The sequence below is a fragment of the Hippichthys cyanospilos genome, chromosome 8 (assembly GCF_059441005.1).
Source record: "Hippichthys cyanospilos isolate Australia breed blue-spotted pipefish chromosome 8, RoL_Hcya_1.0, whole genome shotgun sequence".
In the NCBI taxonomy this organism is placed as follows: domain Eukaryota; kingdom Metazoa; phylum Chordata; class Actinopteri; order Syngnathiformes; family Syngnathidae; genus Hippichthys; species Hippichthys cyanospilos.
Genome location: NC_142376.1, coordinates 1439342 through 1457284, shown reverse-complemented (window position 1 = coordinate 1457284; position 17943 = coordinate 1439342). Strand labels below are relative to the sequence as shown.

Below are 17943 nucleotides of genomic sequence, written 5' to 3'. Positions count from 1 at the left end.
ATAATTTGACCAAAAATAAAGGAAATCAAATTTAATAAGGAGAAAAAAAAGCGAAAATAGATCACTTTTCGCAAAATAACAACCATTTGTAAGGCTTTCTTATGCATAAAACTGACTGTGTATACTAGTAAGTCTTTTTTTCTTTACAAAAAAACGAACATGTATAGTGTTTTTATTTATTTATAAAACGTCAATCGTGTGTGGTAAGGTTTTTTTTTTTTTTAATATGAACATGTATCGTTAGGCGTTTTTTGAAAGAAAAAAAATCACGTATAGTAAGGCATTTTTGCCCAAAATAACTTGGGTTAGGGTTAGTAAGGCTTTTTTTTTTTTTTTAATTGAACCACGTAAAAAACATCAAAGGACAATGCACGAGATTTAGTGAAATCTAGTGCTGAAAAACAAACCTTACAAACCCTCTATAATTTCAACAATTTGCATAAAAAACAGTTTTGCTGCATCAGCGTAATTTATTAAAGAAATAAAAACGTTTAAACTATCCAATCCTAGCTCAATTAATCGGTAACTAGTGTATAAGAGACTGACAAGTTTGTCCTCCATTTTCGTGGGAGAATTCGCGATTTAAGTGTAGCGTTTGTCGGCGTGTGAGTTTTGATCTGTCCCGGACGCCGTAGTACACGCTTACCCAAAATAATGCATTCTTTTACTTCACCACTAGATGACGTTAACTTCCTCAGTTTTGAGACGTCCCAGCAAGTCTGAATTGTATCACGCAAATATGCCCCCTTGTGGCTAGGCTAATTCGGAGGCGTCTTTACTTTAAGAACTACTACAGTACTTTACGTATAAATGTGCTTTATAAATCTAATGCGTAACGACCTTATCTCATTTTAAACTCGTGTGGCCCCTTGTCCAAAAATAAGGCAGATGTCTCGTAAATAAAGACAACACTCAGTGCAATGGATCACATTTTATCAGCGCTGTTGACCAACACCGACTTTGGCTTGACGGCAGGGGGCCGCGCTCAGCCGGGGGGCCAATTCATGCCGCGGCCCCCCAGGACGTGGACGTGGATGTGGTAGACGGACTGGCCGCCGTCGGGCCCGTCGTTGATGACGATCCTGTAGCCCCGGGTCAGGCCGGCCTTCTCGGCGCACTTCTTGGCCACGATCAGCAAGTGGCCCAGGAGCTGAGGGGAGGGGCTTGCGTCACGTGATCAAAACGCAACGCACGCGTCCTGTCCTATCCCATCCGCGCGCCTCACCGCCGCGTCGCCGTCCTCGGCTTTGGATAGCTGGACGATGGGCTTCTTGGGGACCACCAGGATGTGAGTCGGCGCTTGCGGGGAAATGTCGGGGAAGGCCACGCACTGGAACGCCACAAATAGACATGATCTTGAATGCGGAAATCACTCCATGCGCAAAATACAAAACATTTAAGTCTAGAAGCGCCAAAGTAATTGACCTATGGAAAGACGACTATTTGAAAAGATGAATAGTAATGATCTAAACGAATAATGATTTAAAATATTATTTTCTGAGGGTTGCCCTGAATGTAAATACATTTAGACAATGCTAGGGAAAAAAATATTTTACCCAAAAATATAACATGTACAGCTATATAAAACAAACAAGAACATTTGGAAAATAAAATTGATGTAAAAATCCATATATATAAAAACAGTAACATTTTGAAAACATTAGTTTTAAAAAATACAGCTCTTAGGAAATGTATACAGTAAAATACTACAAAAGAATAAAGAGTGAGGGGGCTAAAATATTAACTAAAATATACCGAAATGTCAGGTTATGTAATCCATGATGACATACACCCCAAAACTGGAACAACACATACTTGAATGCCTTTGATCATATTCTATAACTTTACGAATGTGTGTATCGGAAACAATACTACACATAGCCATAGACGATATTTCTTTTATTATTTGAATATTAATGCTGAATATTCGTCACAAGCAAGGAATATTATTCCAGGTTTATTTTTAGTCAGAACCTTTTCAATCCAAATTGAAGACCCAAATCTGACGCAATATTGGGAGCATTTCCGGGGAAGCAACACAATTTGCGAAATGAGTCGTCATTATCATCATCAATTATCAATCATCATTATTATTGTATTTTTATTTTCTATAACCATAATGATTGATTTGCGTGTGAGTGCAGAATCAGCCGGAAGCTAGCTTTAGCATTTAGCCGGAGTCGCACTGCAGTTCAAGGTGCGACGATGGAGCATCGTCACACATTTGTGCATTTCCTACCTGCTCGTCCTCGTATATGAGTTTCGCAGGAATTTCTTTGCGCGTGATTTTGCCGAATATGGTGTCTTCGCCGGGCTTGGCCACCTGCGCTCTTGCTGTTTCGTCAGCCATGTTGGCGCAGGCGCACACTGACTGACTGGGGGCGGTGTCTCTTGTCGGGATAGAGCTTCCCCCTGACAGCTGATTGGCCGATGCAACATCCAGCATAACGTCAGCGCAACGTCCACTCTGATTGGTCAGACTGAAAGAAAACGGAAGTAAACTTGAAACAGACGTCAACATGAGCGCTCGCGTGAAGGTGAGTGCACAATTTTGTACAATTTTAACATGTTAGACTTGTTACTCATTATGTTTTTATATAGTCAAGACACATGCTTCATGTTTGCGCAGGTCTTACGCGTTTTCAAGTCGCTGCACAGAACCAGGATGGTTGTTTTTAAAGATGACGAAAAAGCACTCGCAGGTCAGTTTCATGGCACAATACGTCACTATGTCAAAAAAAACAAAAAAAAAAAACAAGCATTTTGCTCAGTGGAATAGTGCAGCGTTAGCGTAGAGACTTTCGACTGTACTTAAAAATTCGTAATACAGGTGTTCCCTCGCTACATCGCGGTTCGCTTGTTGCGGCTTCACTCCATGGCAGATTTTTATTTATGACACGTTTTCTTTAGCACGTTATTTTTCTTGCTAGTTTTGTTCAATTTAGGTCTGACCAGTCAAAACATATCGATTGTTTTTGCAAACAGTAGAAACAAACTGAAAACCAAAGCAACTTTTTGTGTATTTAGTGTAAGTTTTTTTTTATTTTTTTTTTTATTGCAGGATTACTTTGCTATTTTTCTTGCAATTGTTCATTCAAGTTAAATCTAATCAGTGAAAAAAAAATTAGGTATGTATTTTTTTAACGATAGAAACAAATTGTAAACATGGAACAAAAATGACTTTTTTTTTCATTTATAACCAAAAAAACGTTATTTTTCTTGAAAATGTTCCTCATTTTAAATAACGCTTTTAAATTTGGAGTTTTAAGTAAAAATATGGCACAATCACGACATTAACATGTTTGATTGCGGACATAGAAGAGAGTGCCCCCAGGTGGCAGGTAAATAGGCAGTTTAAACTCAAAATCAATACTTCCACGGTGTCTTCTTGTCTCCCTTTGTTTAGTGCAACATTGCCCTCTGCTGATTAGTAAAAAAGAAACTTCAGATATGGCAAACTGGACTATAAGTCACGGGGTTCAAACCGTGAAAAAAAAATGCCGGTTATGGTCCAAAATGTATTATGGTTTTTTTCTTCGGCACAGCTGCTAAATGGAAAATCAACGAGGAGTTCCGTAAAAATAAACACGAATCGTCGGAGGAAAACATTGAGAAGGTAAAGTAATTTTACCGTCCACTTTATACGAGAAGTTTTGATGCCGGTATGAGTTGTGTTGTTGTGTTCTTGCAGATGATCCAAATGGGCCGGGATGTGGAAACGGTCCTGCGCCAGGGCGTGCTTCAAATGGAACACGTTGACGGACAAAAACTCTGTGAGTTTACACATTATATATATATATATACTGTATATATATATTACAAAAAAAGATTGTAGTTGTTAAATGTTTTTCCTGTTTTTTGTCAGTACTTCGACCTCGGGAGGATCTTCTTCTTGAGAACGTTCCCTATTGTGAGCAGCCCAGGAGAACGTCATGACGGAACCACACGGGATCATTTGTCACTTTTCATTCGGATGGAGATCTGCTAAAAACGATGTCCGCGATGACATGAGTCATGTGGAGACCTCTGATTTTTCCGTACATTTCCTTTCTTTTGTGGAATTAAATTATTTTGAGTTGTGTAGCTTTTGCTTATTGTCAGTCCACGCTTATCGACACAAATCACAGTTGGGACTAAAACATGGGATGACCAAAGTGTGCACATTTTAGGGAACAAAAATTTTTTAGGAATTATTAGGCCCAAAATATCACAACAATTATTTTATTTATTTTTTTCCAATTGTTTTGTGTTTATACAGTGTGTCTGCCTGAAATGAAAATAGAGGCTTTTTTTTTTTGGGGGGGGGGGCAGTAAAAGCAGCAGTAGTTCTAGTCATTATCATCACTGACTCGATCAACTAGTTTATAAAAGACCATGTAGTTGCAAGTTATCTTAAATGGTGATCATAAGTAAACACAACAGATAAAAAAAAAAATGGATCCGTTAATTCATACAGACAATCTAATCCAGAACATTCCCAGTGCCTAGCAACAACATCCTCTTTGATTTTCACAATAAAACCAATTTAAACAAATGTCTCGTACTGATTTAGTTTTTCGGGGGGCCAATCCGCACGCGGACGTCAGGAATGGACCCGAAGCGACTTCAATCGATGAAGGTGCGGGTCAGCGGAGGCGGAGCCTGTCCCGGATCTTGAAGGCTCCGACGCCCAGCAGCAGCAGGGCGGGCAGGAAGGCGTAGAGCAGCGCAAAGTCCAGCGCGAAGCGCGACACGGCGCCGGGGTAGCCCTGCTCCACGATCTGATCGCCCCGCGTGATCAGGCAGGCGGGGCGGCCCGGCGCCGCGGCCGACCGGTCTGCGGGGCGGAGCGGAGCGGAGGCGCTTCAGGCTCGGGACCGGGGTCCGGGGTCAAAGGGCGAGCTTACTGCAAGCGAAGTCCAGGCCGTGGAACTCGGTGACGATGAGCAGCTCGCAGCTGTACTTCTGGAAGGTCACGTAGCTCAGCCACTGGAACACCGTCGGCATCTGCGCCGTGCTCCTGTTACGCGCGGGGGGGGGGGGGGGGGTGGTCTGTCGGAGCGGCGACGCCCCGTCGACGCGACGCGTTTCTCGGCATCGCGCCGTACCGGAGGAAACCGGAGCCCACCAGGATGCCGGCGATGTTGAGGAGGGCCACGCCCGTGTTGACCATGTTGGGGTCCTGGACCACGCCCAGCAGGACCACCGTCAGCAGCTCGCCTGCGACGGGCAAAAGGCCGCGCCTCAGACGTGGCGCCGCGCCGCCTCGGTCGCGTGACGGCGCGCCGCGCACCTGTGATGTGAGGGACCGTCACCACCGCCGTGAAGCAGGCGAAGCGCCACATCTCGGGGTGCATCCCCACCGTCCTGGAAGCGGATCCCGTTCCGGACTCGTGCCGTTTACCCTCTCTTCCTTCTTTGCTTTCATCCATCATCCTTCCTTCCTAGCTCTCTTATTTCCTTCCTCCCTCCCTCCTTTCTTCTTCTTCCTTCCTTTTAGCATTCATCCATTCATCCATCCCTCCTCCCTCCGTTTGCCTTACCAGTAGAGGAAGGATGCGAAGACGACGACGCTGATGACGCTGAAGGGCAGGATGTGCAAGACGTAGGCCAGGAACATTTGCCACTTGCTGTACAAGCCGTCTTGACTCTCCTGGTCGCCGATGGCTCGCAGGGCGGGGACTGCGCCCGCGCCGGCCCGTTAGTGTCGCCGCGGCGCGCGCGCGCGCGATCGGCGGCGCTACTCACAGAGGGCGACGGCGTTGAGCATCCCCGTGTAGGGCGAGGCGCCCACGCTCTGGTAGATGATGCCGATGCGGTCCTGCACGGCGCCTTTGGCCACGTCCCGGTCCAGGCGCATGACGAAGAAGGCCACGAAAAGCCCGTAGATCAGGTTCTGGGACAGCCGCATCAGGACCCCCATTCGGTCCCTGGAGAGGTTCCGCATGGTCCGCCTGCGGGAGGTCCAAAATATCTCCATCTCCGAGGTTCAATTACATCTTCTCAGGATGAATCATTGCTTTCTATTCTATGACGAATCCAGCTCGGTCGCATTTTTCGACAACTATTTTCTAGGGAACTTCTAACAGCTATCTCTCATGCTAATTGCTATGTCTACGCTACATATTGACGCTACCTGTTGTTGCTACGTCTACGCTACTTGTTGCTAATCGTCTATGCTAAATGAGATGCTACGTGTTGTTGCTACTTGGCGAGCGAGCGTGTTTTTGTGCAACCTGAGGAGCACGGCCATCTTGGCGGCACCGGGGGGCGACTCTTTGCTCTTGTAGGGCACGGCCGCCTTGCAGCGGGCGCCCAGGCTCTGCCGCGTCCGGGCCAGCATGCGCTCAAAGATGGCCGACTTGCGGTAGGAGCGCGTCACGTGGTGCATGCGGCTGAAGGTGGCCGCCTCGCGACGGCTGCTGCGCGTGTCCACCGAGGTCAGGTCCACTGATTCGGGACGGATGGGACATGACGGAGCGCGGGCTTTGGGGCTTTGGGGCTTTGGGGCTTTGGGGCTTTGGGGCGAGCCGAGCGCTACCGTAGATGTCGAAGGGGTTGCAGTACTCGGGACACTCGTATCCGCAGCGGCTGAAGAAGTCCACCATCTCGTCGGGTTGCCCGCAGAAGACTAACTCGCCGCGACTCATCAACGCGATCCTGCTGAACACCTGCGGACAAAAAACAAAACAAAAAACAAAAACAAAACAAGACCTTCCTCAGAGCCAGTTGGAATAGCTTCACGTACAGCGTTCGCGCCCTTCAAATTTAGAGAAGCGAATTGATTATTTGACTTCCGCGCGGCGGTGTTTTTACCGTGAAGAGTTCGGATCGAGGCTGGTGGATGGTGACGATGACGACGCGGTTCCTGCGGGCCAGCTGGGCCAGCAGCACCACGATCTGATTGGCCGTCATGCTGTCCAGGCCCGTGGTGGGCTCGTCCAATAGGATGACACCTGTGGACGGTGACGCGGCGCCCCGGATGAAAACTTGCAAAGTTGATAAGCGCCCACTTATTTAGGACTTCATTAGCCTTGCGAGGACAATTCAGAGATTGTCTCCCAAAGTGCAATTAAACGCAGACGAATTCATTTTCTGCTTGATTGGAGAGGAAGCCAATGGGAAGGCCCCGTGTGTGCGCGCGTCCTCATAGGAGTTGGCCAGACCTGATAAAAGGAGCCCGGGGCGCGCTCCCTTTTTCTCATGGCGCTTTGATAACGGCGGAGGTTTGTTTTTTTTTTTTTTGGCCTTACGGGGGTCCTGAAGGAGCTGGCCGGCGATGGAGACCCGCCTCCTCTCGCCTCCGGAGATCCCCGGGAAAACGCGGCCGCCGATCACGCTGCGGGCCACGTGGCTCAGGCTCAGCTCGCCCATCACCGCTGACACCTTCAAAAAAATCGGAACATTTTCATTTTTCACATTTATTATTCCGTGACATTGCATTCTATGACATTTATTACTGTGTTACTAGTGATTATTGTAACACATTTGTTACCGATTGCCTTAGTGATTAATTAAGGTCAAATAAATATTTATAATAAGGTACACAATAATAAAAAATAGAGTAAAATAAATGATTACTAATGTAAATAAAAAATGAATTTAAAAATAAGATACATTTTTAGTTAAATATTTGATTTTATAATTCTAATAGAGAATATGATAAAATGAATAAATAATGAAGCAAAACCAACAATAATTTAAATGAATACATTTGATTAAATAAGTAAAAAATACAAAAACAAAGATACATGTGAATCAAAATGAAATAACAATGTATTTCATCATTCAAATTATATTTTTTATTTTAAGTAGTATATTATTTGTATCAATTTTATTTAATACTACTATTGATGAATTAAAATGAATTATAGTACATTATCATCACTATATTATTACATATATACATATATTATTTATTTCTTATTATTAATTGCATTTATAAATTAGATTTGAATTAATATCAATTATAATTAATATAGTACATAATTAACAATATAACTATGATATAAAATATGATTAGACTGAACATTATTATTATATTTAATAGTATATGTAATTAGTTATTTGAATGGTAAAAATTGAAAAGTTAATTTCAATGCAATATGTACTTACACTGTAACAATAAATATTGTTTCATTGTTGCTAGTTTCATTTGCTAACAATGGCCTTTTTGAAAATGACAAAAGATAAGTAGCGTTTTTCTTTTTTGCGTTCTTATGGAAGCGTTGGTGGGCACCTTGTTTTGGATGTCTTTGTCAGAGTGCTTTCTGAGGGCCAGCTGGGCCGTGTAGGTCAAAGTCTCCTCCACCGTCAGATAACTCAGCAGGTTGTCGCTCTGGCGGCGGAAACAAAACAAATTTGAACTGCTTGACCCCCACCCGAGCGAATGACCCCATTTCAAGCCTCGTGTCCCGGCCCCGTCGTCTGGCCCGTCTGGATGTTCGTATCGCAATTATTATCACAATTTATGACACTTGAACCAATTAAAAAGGATTTTAACATTTTAACTATATATATATCATTAAGAACTCAAGTAATCGATTTATTGTAGTAATTTTCTTGAAGTAATGAATTTTATATACGGAGTGTTTTTTCATGTTAGGGAGTTCCGCTCCAACGGCGCCGGCGTCCCACGTTTGCTTTCTATCGGCTGCTCATCTGCAGCTTAGCGGGCAAACTAATGACGAGGCCGCCGCTTATCAGCCGGCGGGGAGATAATTGCAAGGCGCTGCTTTTCCTTTGGCCTTTGGATACACTTTCTCTCATAGAGAGAGACGAGCAGCATGAGCGGGCCACCCGCCCCCCCCTCCCCCGCCCAAATAAAAAGTTCATCCGAGTCGCGACAAAAGTGGCGGCGCTCACCTGCAGCACGTACGAGACGCAGTTCTGGTACTCGTCGGCGGCCAGCCTCCTGCCGTTGATGAAGACGTCGCCCGACAGGACGCCCGACTTGCCCAAGCGGCCCGAGATGGCGTCCAACAAGGTGGTCTTTCCCGAACCTGCCCCAAAAGGTCGACAAACATTCCATAAATGAAAGTAATCAATGACTTTGCTTCATAAAGTTAAGTCTTTGGAATTGAACTAATATTTAGGGTACATTTCAAGATTTTAAAATGCTTTTTTTCTCATGCTTTGCACCCTGCGGCTTATATAGAGTCTGCAGTTTGGATTTGTTTTTATGACGAGCCACCAGGGGGCACTCCCTCGGTAAACAAAGCGAGTCAAACCATGTTATGGAAGTATTCATTTTATTCGCCACCAGGGGCGCTCTCCGCCAGTAAACGCAATCGGGCTCGTTACTGTTGTGCTGCCGCGGTACTCTAACGATCCGAGCGTGTCGGCCGCCCACCCGAGTTGCCCAGGATGCCCATAATCTGCCCGCTGTCCACGTGGAAGGAGACGTCGTTGAGGATCTGCCGAGTCCGCCGCTTCCTGTAGGACGGCAGGTCCCACCAGGGGCCCGCTCGCTCGCTGCAAGGAAAAACAAAGTCGCGGTCCGCCGTCAAGGGTAAACAAGCCAAACAGGAGTGGAAAAGTGGGGAATCGAATCCAAAAAAATCAAACTGCACCGCATGGTTAATCCATTTCATTGAATAAATAGTAGACCCAAAAATGGGAATCTAATGAAATGCAGAGACAGTCAAAGAGTCCCACTCCTACTAGCCGGTCCCTTGGTGTAAAATGGAGACAAATAACGATGGAATAGCACCACGTCAGTCAGACCCGCAAGACGCCAGCCCGCCAGGCGGACGCCCTGGACACCGGATGCTTAATCCAGTCTCACAATGGAGTAAAACTAAGAGCAGCCCTCAAAGACGCCTGCCCAACCGGCATCCGCCCCGCACTCCAGATGGTCAATCCAGGCCCGCTTGCGAGTCCGCTTAGGAATCGGCGCAAGAGAATCAAAGATGGAAGCGGACTCCGGTCGGGAACGCGGGTACCTGACGGCGTAGGTGATGTTGCTGGCGCCGAGGGAGCACGCGGGCTCGGCCGCCTCTTCCGCGCCGGCCTCCGACGTGAACTTAAAGCGCTCCCGCGCCCGGCCCGGCAGGCCCGGGTCTTCCGGCTCCACCGAATACTGTCGGCTCATTTTCCGGCAGCGTCCGCCGGAGCTCCGGCTCCTTTGTAGACTAAGCGGGTCCAGCCATAAATACGGCGCCGGGGCACGGGGCCTTATCTCAGGGAACTTTGATCCGGGCTGGTATAAAGCGGACGGGAAGGCGGAACGGAGCGGCCGAGGGGACCGGACATCATTTTGGATCGGGGGACTTTCCTGGACGCCGCAAATGCCCGAGAGCTGATTTTTTTTTTTTTTTCAAATAAAAAAGGATCAGAAAGAAGAAAGGGGGCGGGGGAGAGGCGCGCGCAAGGGGGCGCCTTGATCGTCGGGCAAAACCAACGTCGGCTGGCGGCTTCTGTCATCATGGACGCAAACGGTAACGGATCCTCACAGGTCAGTCACACGCTGAGAAAAAGCAAAATCATAAACATCGCCTTCACTCCATTCAAATGAAGCTGCAGATTACAAGCAATATCATTCATTCGATAAGTAATGAAGCATTTGCAACAAGAGCCTGGATCAGGAAACAAAAGGGAATTAACACAACAAAAACAATTGCATTGCTGTGCAAAATATGAACATTCTAAATGAGTACATCATAAACTCATAAAAACTCAGGTTATGTTCCCAAAAATATGTGCAGTAATCCACAGATTTCGCTTATTTTTTTCTTTTGTTAAAAAAAAATAATACATAAAACCAATATTTATTTTGTCTTTTCCAATTTACAAGGGAAAAATAGCAAAAAAAATAGTAAGGAATAACCTGCAATAGATACAGTGTTAAGTCAATAATTAAAAAACACATAGAAGAGGTCGAATTTTTAAAAAAATATACAAATCCTAAAGTAATTGATTATCATAGGTCATTAAGTAGTAAGTTAATAGCCTGTGTAATTACATACTAATAATAACTATTTAAGTTATGCATGAAGTATTTGATGAGGTAATTAAGTACTGCAGTCTTGAATTACTTTTGTTAATTTCGTACTAAGATAACAGATTACTTCATGTAATTAAATACTAAAGCGATCGATAACTTTAGACATTTAAGTCATACATGAAGTAATTGTTTTGGTCATTAAAATCTAAAGTAATCGATTACCTTCAGTAATTAGGTCCTAAATGATTCACTTACTTGAGGTAAGTAACCAATTACTTTAGGACTAAATTATCTAAAGTAATCTTCTACCCTAGAACTTAATTGTCTGTTTTGGACCCAAATTTTAGCCAAAGACTGGAAGATTTTTTGTTGAAAAAAAATGATTTTGAAAGAAAAATTGAAATCCGATTGCATTTGCAGGCGCAGCCAGACACGGAGTTGTTCTCATCCGACGAGGACAGCAGCCTCTATTTCACCTACTGCGGTGACTGCAACCACTTGGAAGTCAACAACCTGCACTATCAGGTGACACCCCAGAAGCCCCCCCCACCCCCAAAAAAAGTTTGTGTGTGTATTTGAATGGATGAGTGTGTTAGTTTTTGATACATGGTGGGGACCAAATCTGGATTTTGATGTTTTCGTGGGGACCTCTTGGACTTGGTGGACCCCACAAGCTCGGACCTCTTTTTGAGGGTCAGGGCTTGCTTTTAGAGCAGAGATTTGAATTGGATTTTTTTTACATTTGTGACGGTTGAAGTTATGGGATGAGAAATGCATGATGTCAATGGAACGTCTCCATTACGATAGAAACCCCCTTGTCTGTGTGTATGTGTCCTTGGTTGTTGCAACGCGACGGGGACCAAATTCCTGTCTTTGCGCAGGTGGACACGGCGGCGCAGATTCCGTGGTACGAGAGGCTCTCCGAGTTCAAGCTGCCGTGGGAAATCAAAGGCGACAAGCAGACGGCCATCAACAAATTGAATCTGCGAGTCCGCAGCGGGCAGATGCTGGCCGTCATCGGAAGCTCGGGTAAAATTGACAATATCACCGATTATCTGGTTAACAATAAAAAAAAAAAAAGGAGCCCAAACTGACGGGGGCTACAGCTATCCAATCCGATAGCACTGCCACAAGGTATGCTAGGACAAGTAACGCTAACCGCGCGGTCGCACTGGTTCAGGTTGCGGCAAAACGTCGCTGCTGGACATCATCACGTGTCGCGACGAGGGCGGCGCCGTAACGTCGGGCCAGATCCTGATCAACGGTCGCCCCAACACGGCTCAGCTGGTGAAGAAGAGCATCGCGCACGTGCGCCAGGACGACCGGCTCCTGCCTCACCTGACCGTGCGCGAGACCCTGGCCTTCGTGGCCAAACTCAGGCTGCCCACGCACTTCACGCAGGCCCAGCGGGACCAGAGGGTAACGCACCCCACTTTTTTTCCCCTGAAGTCATCTCAGCTACAATTCGCTTATGGAATAAAGATCGGATGATCTCCTAACACTTTGTGATTGGTTCTGCAGTGGTTAGTCTGTGACTGTGAGTGACTGGTAACCAATCAGTCAGATTTAACAACTGGTGGTTCCTGGGTAGTTCCAGTAACCTTGACACCTTTTGTTAAAGGTCCGTCAAAGTCAAAGGATCCATCCATGTTTGAGGGGAGGGTTCCAAAAACTGGTTCTAGAGTGGTTATTTTGGTACCCTAGACTGTCAATGTGCCTGTGAGCGACCGGTGACCAATCCAGGGTGTCAAACCGAATTGCGAAATCCGAGCTGCTTGTCCCTGGCTCGTTCTTGTAACCTCGACACCTCGGTCCATCAGTCTGACAAGGTCAGACAACAAACCTGACCACAGACAATTGTGGCGAGTGACTGACTGGTCTGCTAACCTTGGCTTCCAAGGCCCAAAGTCAGGGCGTTGGAAACGATTTCTAAAACGTTTTAGACAAAAGTACCCTTGACAAAAGGTCACTTACGGTTTCGGACACGTTGCCCTCTCAGGTGGACGACGTCATCGCTGAACTGCGACTGAGACAGTGTGCCCACACCCGGGTGGGAAACGACTACGTGAGGGGGGTTTCAGGAGGGGAGCGGAGACGGGTCAGCATCGCGGTCCAACTCCTCTGGAACCCAGGTAAGAGAACCCTCTGGGCCCGCTTCACGCCGTTAGACCGATCCCCAAACCGACAGGTATTTTGATTCTGGATGAGCCCACGTCGGGTCTGGACAGCTTCACGGCCCACAATCTGGTCATCACGCTGTCCCGCTTGGCCCGGGGAAACCGCCTGGTTCTGCTGTCGGTCCACCAGCCTCGCTCAGACATCTTCCAGCTCTTCGACCTGGTGGTCTTGCTCTCGTCGGGCTCGGCCGTGTACTGCGGCGCCGCCCGGGACATGGTGCCGTACTTCACGGCGCTGGGCCACCCGTGCCCGCGCTACTGCAACCCGTCTGACTTCTACGGTGGGACGCAGCGGGGTCTCCGTCCGCTAAGCCCACCGGCCGTCTCCGGCAAGCTCACCCTTGTGTTTTAGTGGACCTGATCAGTATAGACCGCCGTAGTCCGGAGCAGGAGGCCCAGTGTCTGGAGCGGGCCCGGGTGTTGGCGGAGAAGTTTTCCGAAATGGTCCGGGACACCGATGACCACGTGTGGAAGAGTGGCACGGCCCCAATGCAATCCGAAAGGTGGCTTTACACTCGTCTTCACTTGTTATTATTTATCGGCTTTTCTTCTACGTACTTAATAATAATACCCAAACAAAAGTCAAACTCCACATTGAAACAACTGTGATGTGATTACGTTGACAAGTTGCTACTTCGGGGCTAGACAAACCTCTTTGAGAATCGAGCCTGAAATCTGTTAGCTTAGCGTAGCAACTGCTAACCCCGCCACTCTCATACGCCGCAGCTCCCCGCAGAGCGAGCGGGCGGGAGACGCCCGAGTGGCGGCGGTCTCCAAGGCGAGAGAACGACTACCGGGCCGGCTCCAGCAGTTCGCCATCCTCATCAGGTGAGCTCATAAAAAGCAAGCGGAATCAAACCGAGATCACACCCTTGTCGCGCACGTGCCGCCAGGCGCCACATGTCCAACGACTACCGAGACCTGGTCACCCTGCTGGTCCACGGCCTGGAGGCCCTGCTCATGTCCCTACTGGTGGGCTTCCTGTACTACGGCGCCGGCGAGCAGCCGCTGTCCGTTCAGGACACGGTGGCCCTGCTCTACATGATCGGGGCGCTCACGCCCTTCGCCGTGGTGCTGGACGTCATCGCCAAATGTGAGACTACGTACGGTATCGGCTCCACGCGGGTCAAGGTCATCGGATGCCCTCTGGCCGGTCGTAAACGTTATCAAAGATGATGAACCAGAAATGAGCGCCGATCGCAAGATGGTAAAGCTGATTAAGTGTTCAGATAATGAATCGAGCACGTCTCCAGTCCGAAGTCCAGAATCGACTCCGGGCGCTTTATTAGGAACACGGAGATTTTCGGTAGCTTTTCTGAACATGTTTGATATTTTTGGCAAATGCTCTTTGTAGGTCACACGGAGCGAGCCATGCTCTACCACGAGCTAGAAGATGGCCTGTACTCTGTAACCTCCTACTTCTTTGCTAAGGTACGGCACAAAAAGTCACCACAAGGGGGCAGCTTTGCACAACGCACAAAAAAAAAAAACAACAGCTAAAGCAGGTGTATCCCAAACATACAGCCAAACATACAGCCAAACAACACATAAGGGTATAATTGATGATTTTGTAAAGTATAAAAGTGATCTGATTTTCTTCACTAAATGAAATCCTTCAAATACTTTATGATGAACAAAAGAATAAAGCAATATAAATAAACTTTGAATAACTATTGACTACTTTTTACAGTTTTATACAGGTTAGTCTAAATATAACTTAACTATCTGCTATACACAGTTTACAGTTTAGTGAATTAAGGTGCCTGAAATTACAATATTTAATAATCAACAAAGAGGAAGGAAGACAACTACTGTAAGTTTTTTTTCTCGCGAGGAGAGCGGACAGGAACCTACCTTCTTAGATATCCTTCCGGTCTGGTCCCAGAGAGCTCTGGCTGGGGATGCACACAATCAGTTTGTGATAGTGGGGGGCGTAGGTGCGAGTCCACGCGATCGTCTTAATCGGGAACACATAAACCGAAGCCATGCTGTTCTGCCCTTGGAGACGTGCCGTGTCCTCACGTGTTCTTCACCAACAGCTCCAACAGAAAATATCCATGTCTACCAATACACATTCTGCAAAAACAAATATGGGATCAAGTATTTACAGTTATTATTAACAAGCTCCAATTTGTAACCAAAAGGGCTAAAACGCTAACGTTTGCCGAGTTGACGGACGTTTGCGCAGGTTCTGGGAGAGCTACCCGAGCATTGCGTGTTCACGCTGGTGTACGCGCTGCCCATCTACTGGCTGGCGGGCCTGAACGCCGCCCCGGCGCGCTTCCTGCTCAACTTCCTGCTGGTGTGGCTGATGGTGTACTGCAGCCGCGCCATGGCGCTCTTCGTGGCCGCCGCCCTGCCCACCCTGCAGACCTCCGCCTTCATGGGCAACTCGCTCTTCACCGTCTTCTACCTGACCGGCGGATTTGTCATCAGCCTGGAGAACATGTGGCTGGGTGAGGGAGGCCCGGGCGGCGGCGGCGGCGGATTGGATAACCTTGTCAAAATGTGGTTGTGCGTCCCGCAGTGGCGTCGTGGCTCTCGCACGCCTCCTTCATGCGCTGGGGATTCCAGGGGCTCCTGCTGGTGCAGTTCAGAGGCAACAAATACCCCGTCGCCATCGGCAACTTCACCCTGGACGTGGACGGAATATATGTAAGGGCCGTGGAAATTTAAAAAAAAAATACAGATGTCAATTTTTGCCATTTTACAAAACCAAGTATATGCCGCAAAGATTACTTACAAAAATCCTAACATGTTAAAGTAATTACATAACCTAATCAGTTTATGTAGTACTTAATCCATTTAATTATTAATTATTGGATGTAATTCAGTATTAAAAGAATTCATTAGGAACTACAGAAATCAATTATTTTATGTACTAAAATATCAAAGTGCTAAAGTAATTGCGTTGCGTTTAAGTACTAAGTAATCAGTTACCTAAGTACTTCATTCAGCAATCAGTTATATTGGGTATTAAGTAACTGAAGGAATTGATGAGGTACCAGAGTAATCAATTACATTAGCAGCTTAGTATTTCGTTATCTAAAGTAATTGATTACTATAGTACCTGGTCACCTATTTTAGTATTCGATTGCCAAGACTAGTAATCAGTTAATTTAGGTACAAAAAAAAACTTATAGTACTAAAATAATTGAGCATTACTTTGTGGTACAAAAATACAATTGCAGTTTGACATTAAACGCTTAAAAGAACATAAAATATTTCCTAACTAGTATTTAAATCGTTGAGCGACAGCTATTTTGTCACCGTTTCCTGATAACGACATCCGGCTTTTGAACATCACGTGACCAGGGTGCGAGCCCCCATTGGTCGCTACTGAACCTCGCGCAACTGTGACGTCAATTTGAAGAGTACTGTAGGCAAACTTTTGAGCTGAAGTTTTTCCGTGTGTTGTTCCTCCTGTTGAGGTGGTGGAGGTGATGAAGATGAACGAGTATCCTTTGTACTCGTGCTACCTGGTGCTGCTGGCCGTGTGCTTGGTCTTCATGTTGCTCTACTACGTGTGCCTCAAGTTCATCAAGCAGAAGTCCAGTCAGGACTGGTGAGCGAGTTGCGCTTACGTCATAACGCCCACATGTTGAATAAAAAGCCCAAACAAATTTAAGAGTTTTCGATAAAGACAATAATTGATGGAAGGAAAACAAAGTTGTCGAATGGAGCGCGACTTACCTTGTTTGGTGAAGCATACGTTGCAATAACCCAGTCTGCCGCTGGATGGCAGCAGAGCACCGCAAAAATGTCCGTTTGAGATGTTTTTTTGTACGTGCGTAGTTCATGTGCTTGTAACAGGATAAAAGCAGTAATAGAATAAACCAAAAATCTACTTGTTTTGAATGTTTTTGTATATACCGGCACATTTATATGAGTATACCGTGTGCTTGTTAAATGTCTGCTTATTAAAATGTCTCGTGTGTTATTTAGGTGAACCTTTCTTAGCGATATTAGTCATTTATCACAGTTTAAGTCGAATAATTATTTTGCATTTGTTGATTTGTTTGTATTTTAACACATTTTTTCCCCATCTTACACGGATAGACTAAAATTATTCAACAGTGAATAATGAAATCAGCGTTTATGAACAATGCTGAACTAGTAAAAAAGTAACAGCAAAGTTAAATACAACAAAAAAGCAAAAACTTCTAGCAAAACATTTCAGTCATTAAAGGTTTATGTATTCTTCAAAATAAAAGAATAAATAAATAATACAATAAAATGTTAAAATAAAATAAGTAATAAATAACTAGCATGTTATTTGAACCAAATGAAAAGTGATCAAGACTCGCACGCATCGAGTGTGTAACGTGTGTTTTTGAATACAATATTAGCACCACAGGTGGATTCCTAACATTGTTTATTTGCATAAATACTTTTGTACACAGCCATCACTGTCATATTGAGCGCAGAGGACAAAAGAGAGGAACGCCACTTACATCATGTATAAAAAGAAAAAAGGGGGGCGGGGTTACGGCTTTATTCTTCACCGGCTTGAGCTTTGAGCGTACTCCCTTTCAGTTTGTCAGCGTAGAACCTGAACGACTCCTGCAGAAGAAAGAAAAGACACTGTTGTTATTCCTCTCCGCCGTTTCCTTTATTATTATTCATTACGCCGTTTTTTCGACGCATTTCATTTCAACCCGATTCACGCCGTTCTAATTTCATTCCAATTATTCGTGTGAGGGGCGCTTCTACTTTTCCAAATATTTACTACTTTCCCACAATTTCCCATTTTCCACCCCAAAAATTGCCATCGCATTTCAGATGGCGCATTTCAGATTTAAAACGTTCCCATTTCACATTCACAACACTTAGCTCATAGAT

General features: G+C 45.8%; 5 protein-coding genes across 11 annotated transcripts in view; 2 read left to right on the top strand and 3 right to left on the bottom strand.

Annotated features, from left to right (window-relative positions):
• Positions 1-916: 916 nt before the first annotated feature.
• hint1 (histidine triad nucleotide binding protein 1) lies at positions 917-2400 on the bottom strand. The gene is made up of 3 exons (XM_088420833.1): positions 2240-2400; positions 1226-1330; positions 917-1150 (listed from the first exon to the last, which is right to left on the bottom strand). The coding sequence occupies exons 1-3, from the start codon at positions 2348-2350 to the stop codon at positions 986-988; spliced, it is 381 nt and encodes a 126-aa protein (XP_088276959.1). The 5' UTR covers positions 2351-2400; the 3' UTR covers positions 917-985.
• lyrm7 (LYR motif containing 7) lies at positions 2385-4083 on the top strand. The gene is made up of 5 exons (XM_088420834.1): positions 2385-2537; positions 2630-2702; positions 3546-3616; positions 3692-3773; positions 3866-4083. The coding sequence occupies exons 1-5, from the start codon at positions 2520-2522 to the stop codon at positions 3934-3936; spliced, it is 315 nt and encodes a 104-aa protein (XP_088276960.1). The 5' UTR covers positions 2385-2519; the 3' UTR covers positions 3937-4083.
• Positions 4084-4205: 122 nt separating this feature from the next.
• abcg5 (ATP binding cassette subfamily G member 5) lies at positions 4206-16391 on the bottom strand. Of its 7 annotated transcripts, none has more exons than XM_088420828.1 (17): positions 16335-16391; positions 15599-15735; positions 15261-15538; positions 14956-15177; positions 9332-9453; positions 8845-8981; positions 8219-8317; positions 7233-7365; positions 6796-6935; positions 6521-6650; positions 6216-6429; positions 5728-5933; positions 5523-5661; positions 5273-5346; positions 5088-5199; positions 4887-4999; positions 4206-4816 (listed from the first exon to the last, which is right to left on the bottom strand). In XM_088420828.1, the coding sequence occupies exons 5-17, from the start codon at positions 9351-9353 to the stop codon at positions 4626-4628; spliced, it is 1710 nt and encodes a 569-aa protein (XP_088276954.1). In that variant the 5' UTR covers positions 9354-9453; positions 14956-15177; positions 15261-15538; positions 15599-15735; positions 16335-16391; the 3' UTR covers positions 4206-4625. The 7 variants fall into 7 exon arrangements, with proteins under 7 accessions (XP_088276954.1, XP_088276957.1, XP_088276958.1 ...); XM_088420831.1 differs by having other exon boundaries at positions 15306-15538; XM_088420832.1 differs by having other exon boundaries at positions 15261-15514.
• abcg8 (ATP binding cassette subfamily G member 8) lies at positions 10008-16948 on the top strand. Its single transcript, XM_088420824.1, has 13 exons — positions 10008-10435; positions 11345-11449; positions 11806-11953; positions 12105-12343; positions 12924-13056; positions 13113-13382; positions 13454-13604; positions 13828-13929; positions 13995-14194; positions 14456-14532; positions 15290-15557; positions 15629-15756; positions 16533-16948. Exons 1-13 carry the CDS (start codon positions 10406-10408, stop codon positions 16668-16670), a joined length of 1989 nt encoding a protein of 662 aa, XP_088276950.1. The 5' UTR covers positions 10008-10405; the 3' UTR covers positions 16671-16948.
• A 511-nt stretch (positions 16949-17459) lies between these two features.
• lrpprc (leucine-rich pentatricopeptide repeat containing) overlaps positions 17460-17943 on the bottom strand; it is a 46839-nt gene continuing 46355 nt past the window's right edge. The window contains exon 38 of the mRNA XM_088420823.1: positions 17460-17664. Coding sequence (XP_088276949.1) covers positions 17596-17664 — 69 coding nt within the window. The 3' untranslated portion in view covers positions 17460-17595. The remainder of the gene's footprint in view (positions 17665-17943) is intronic.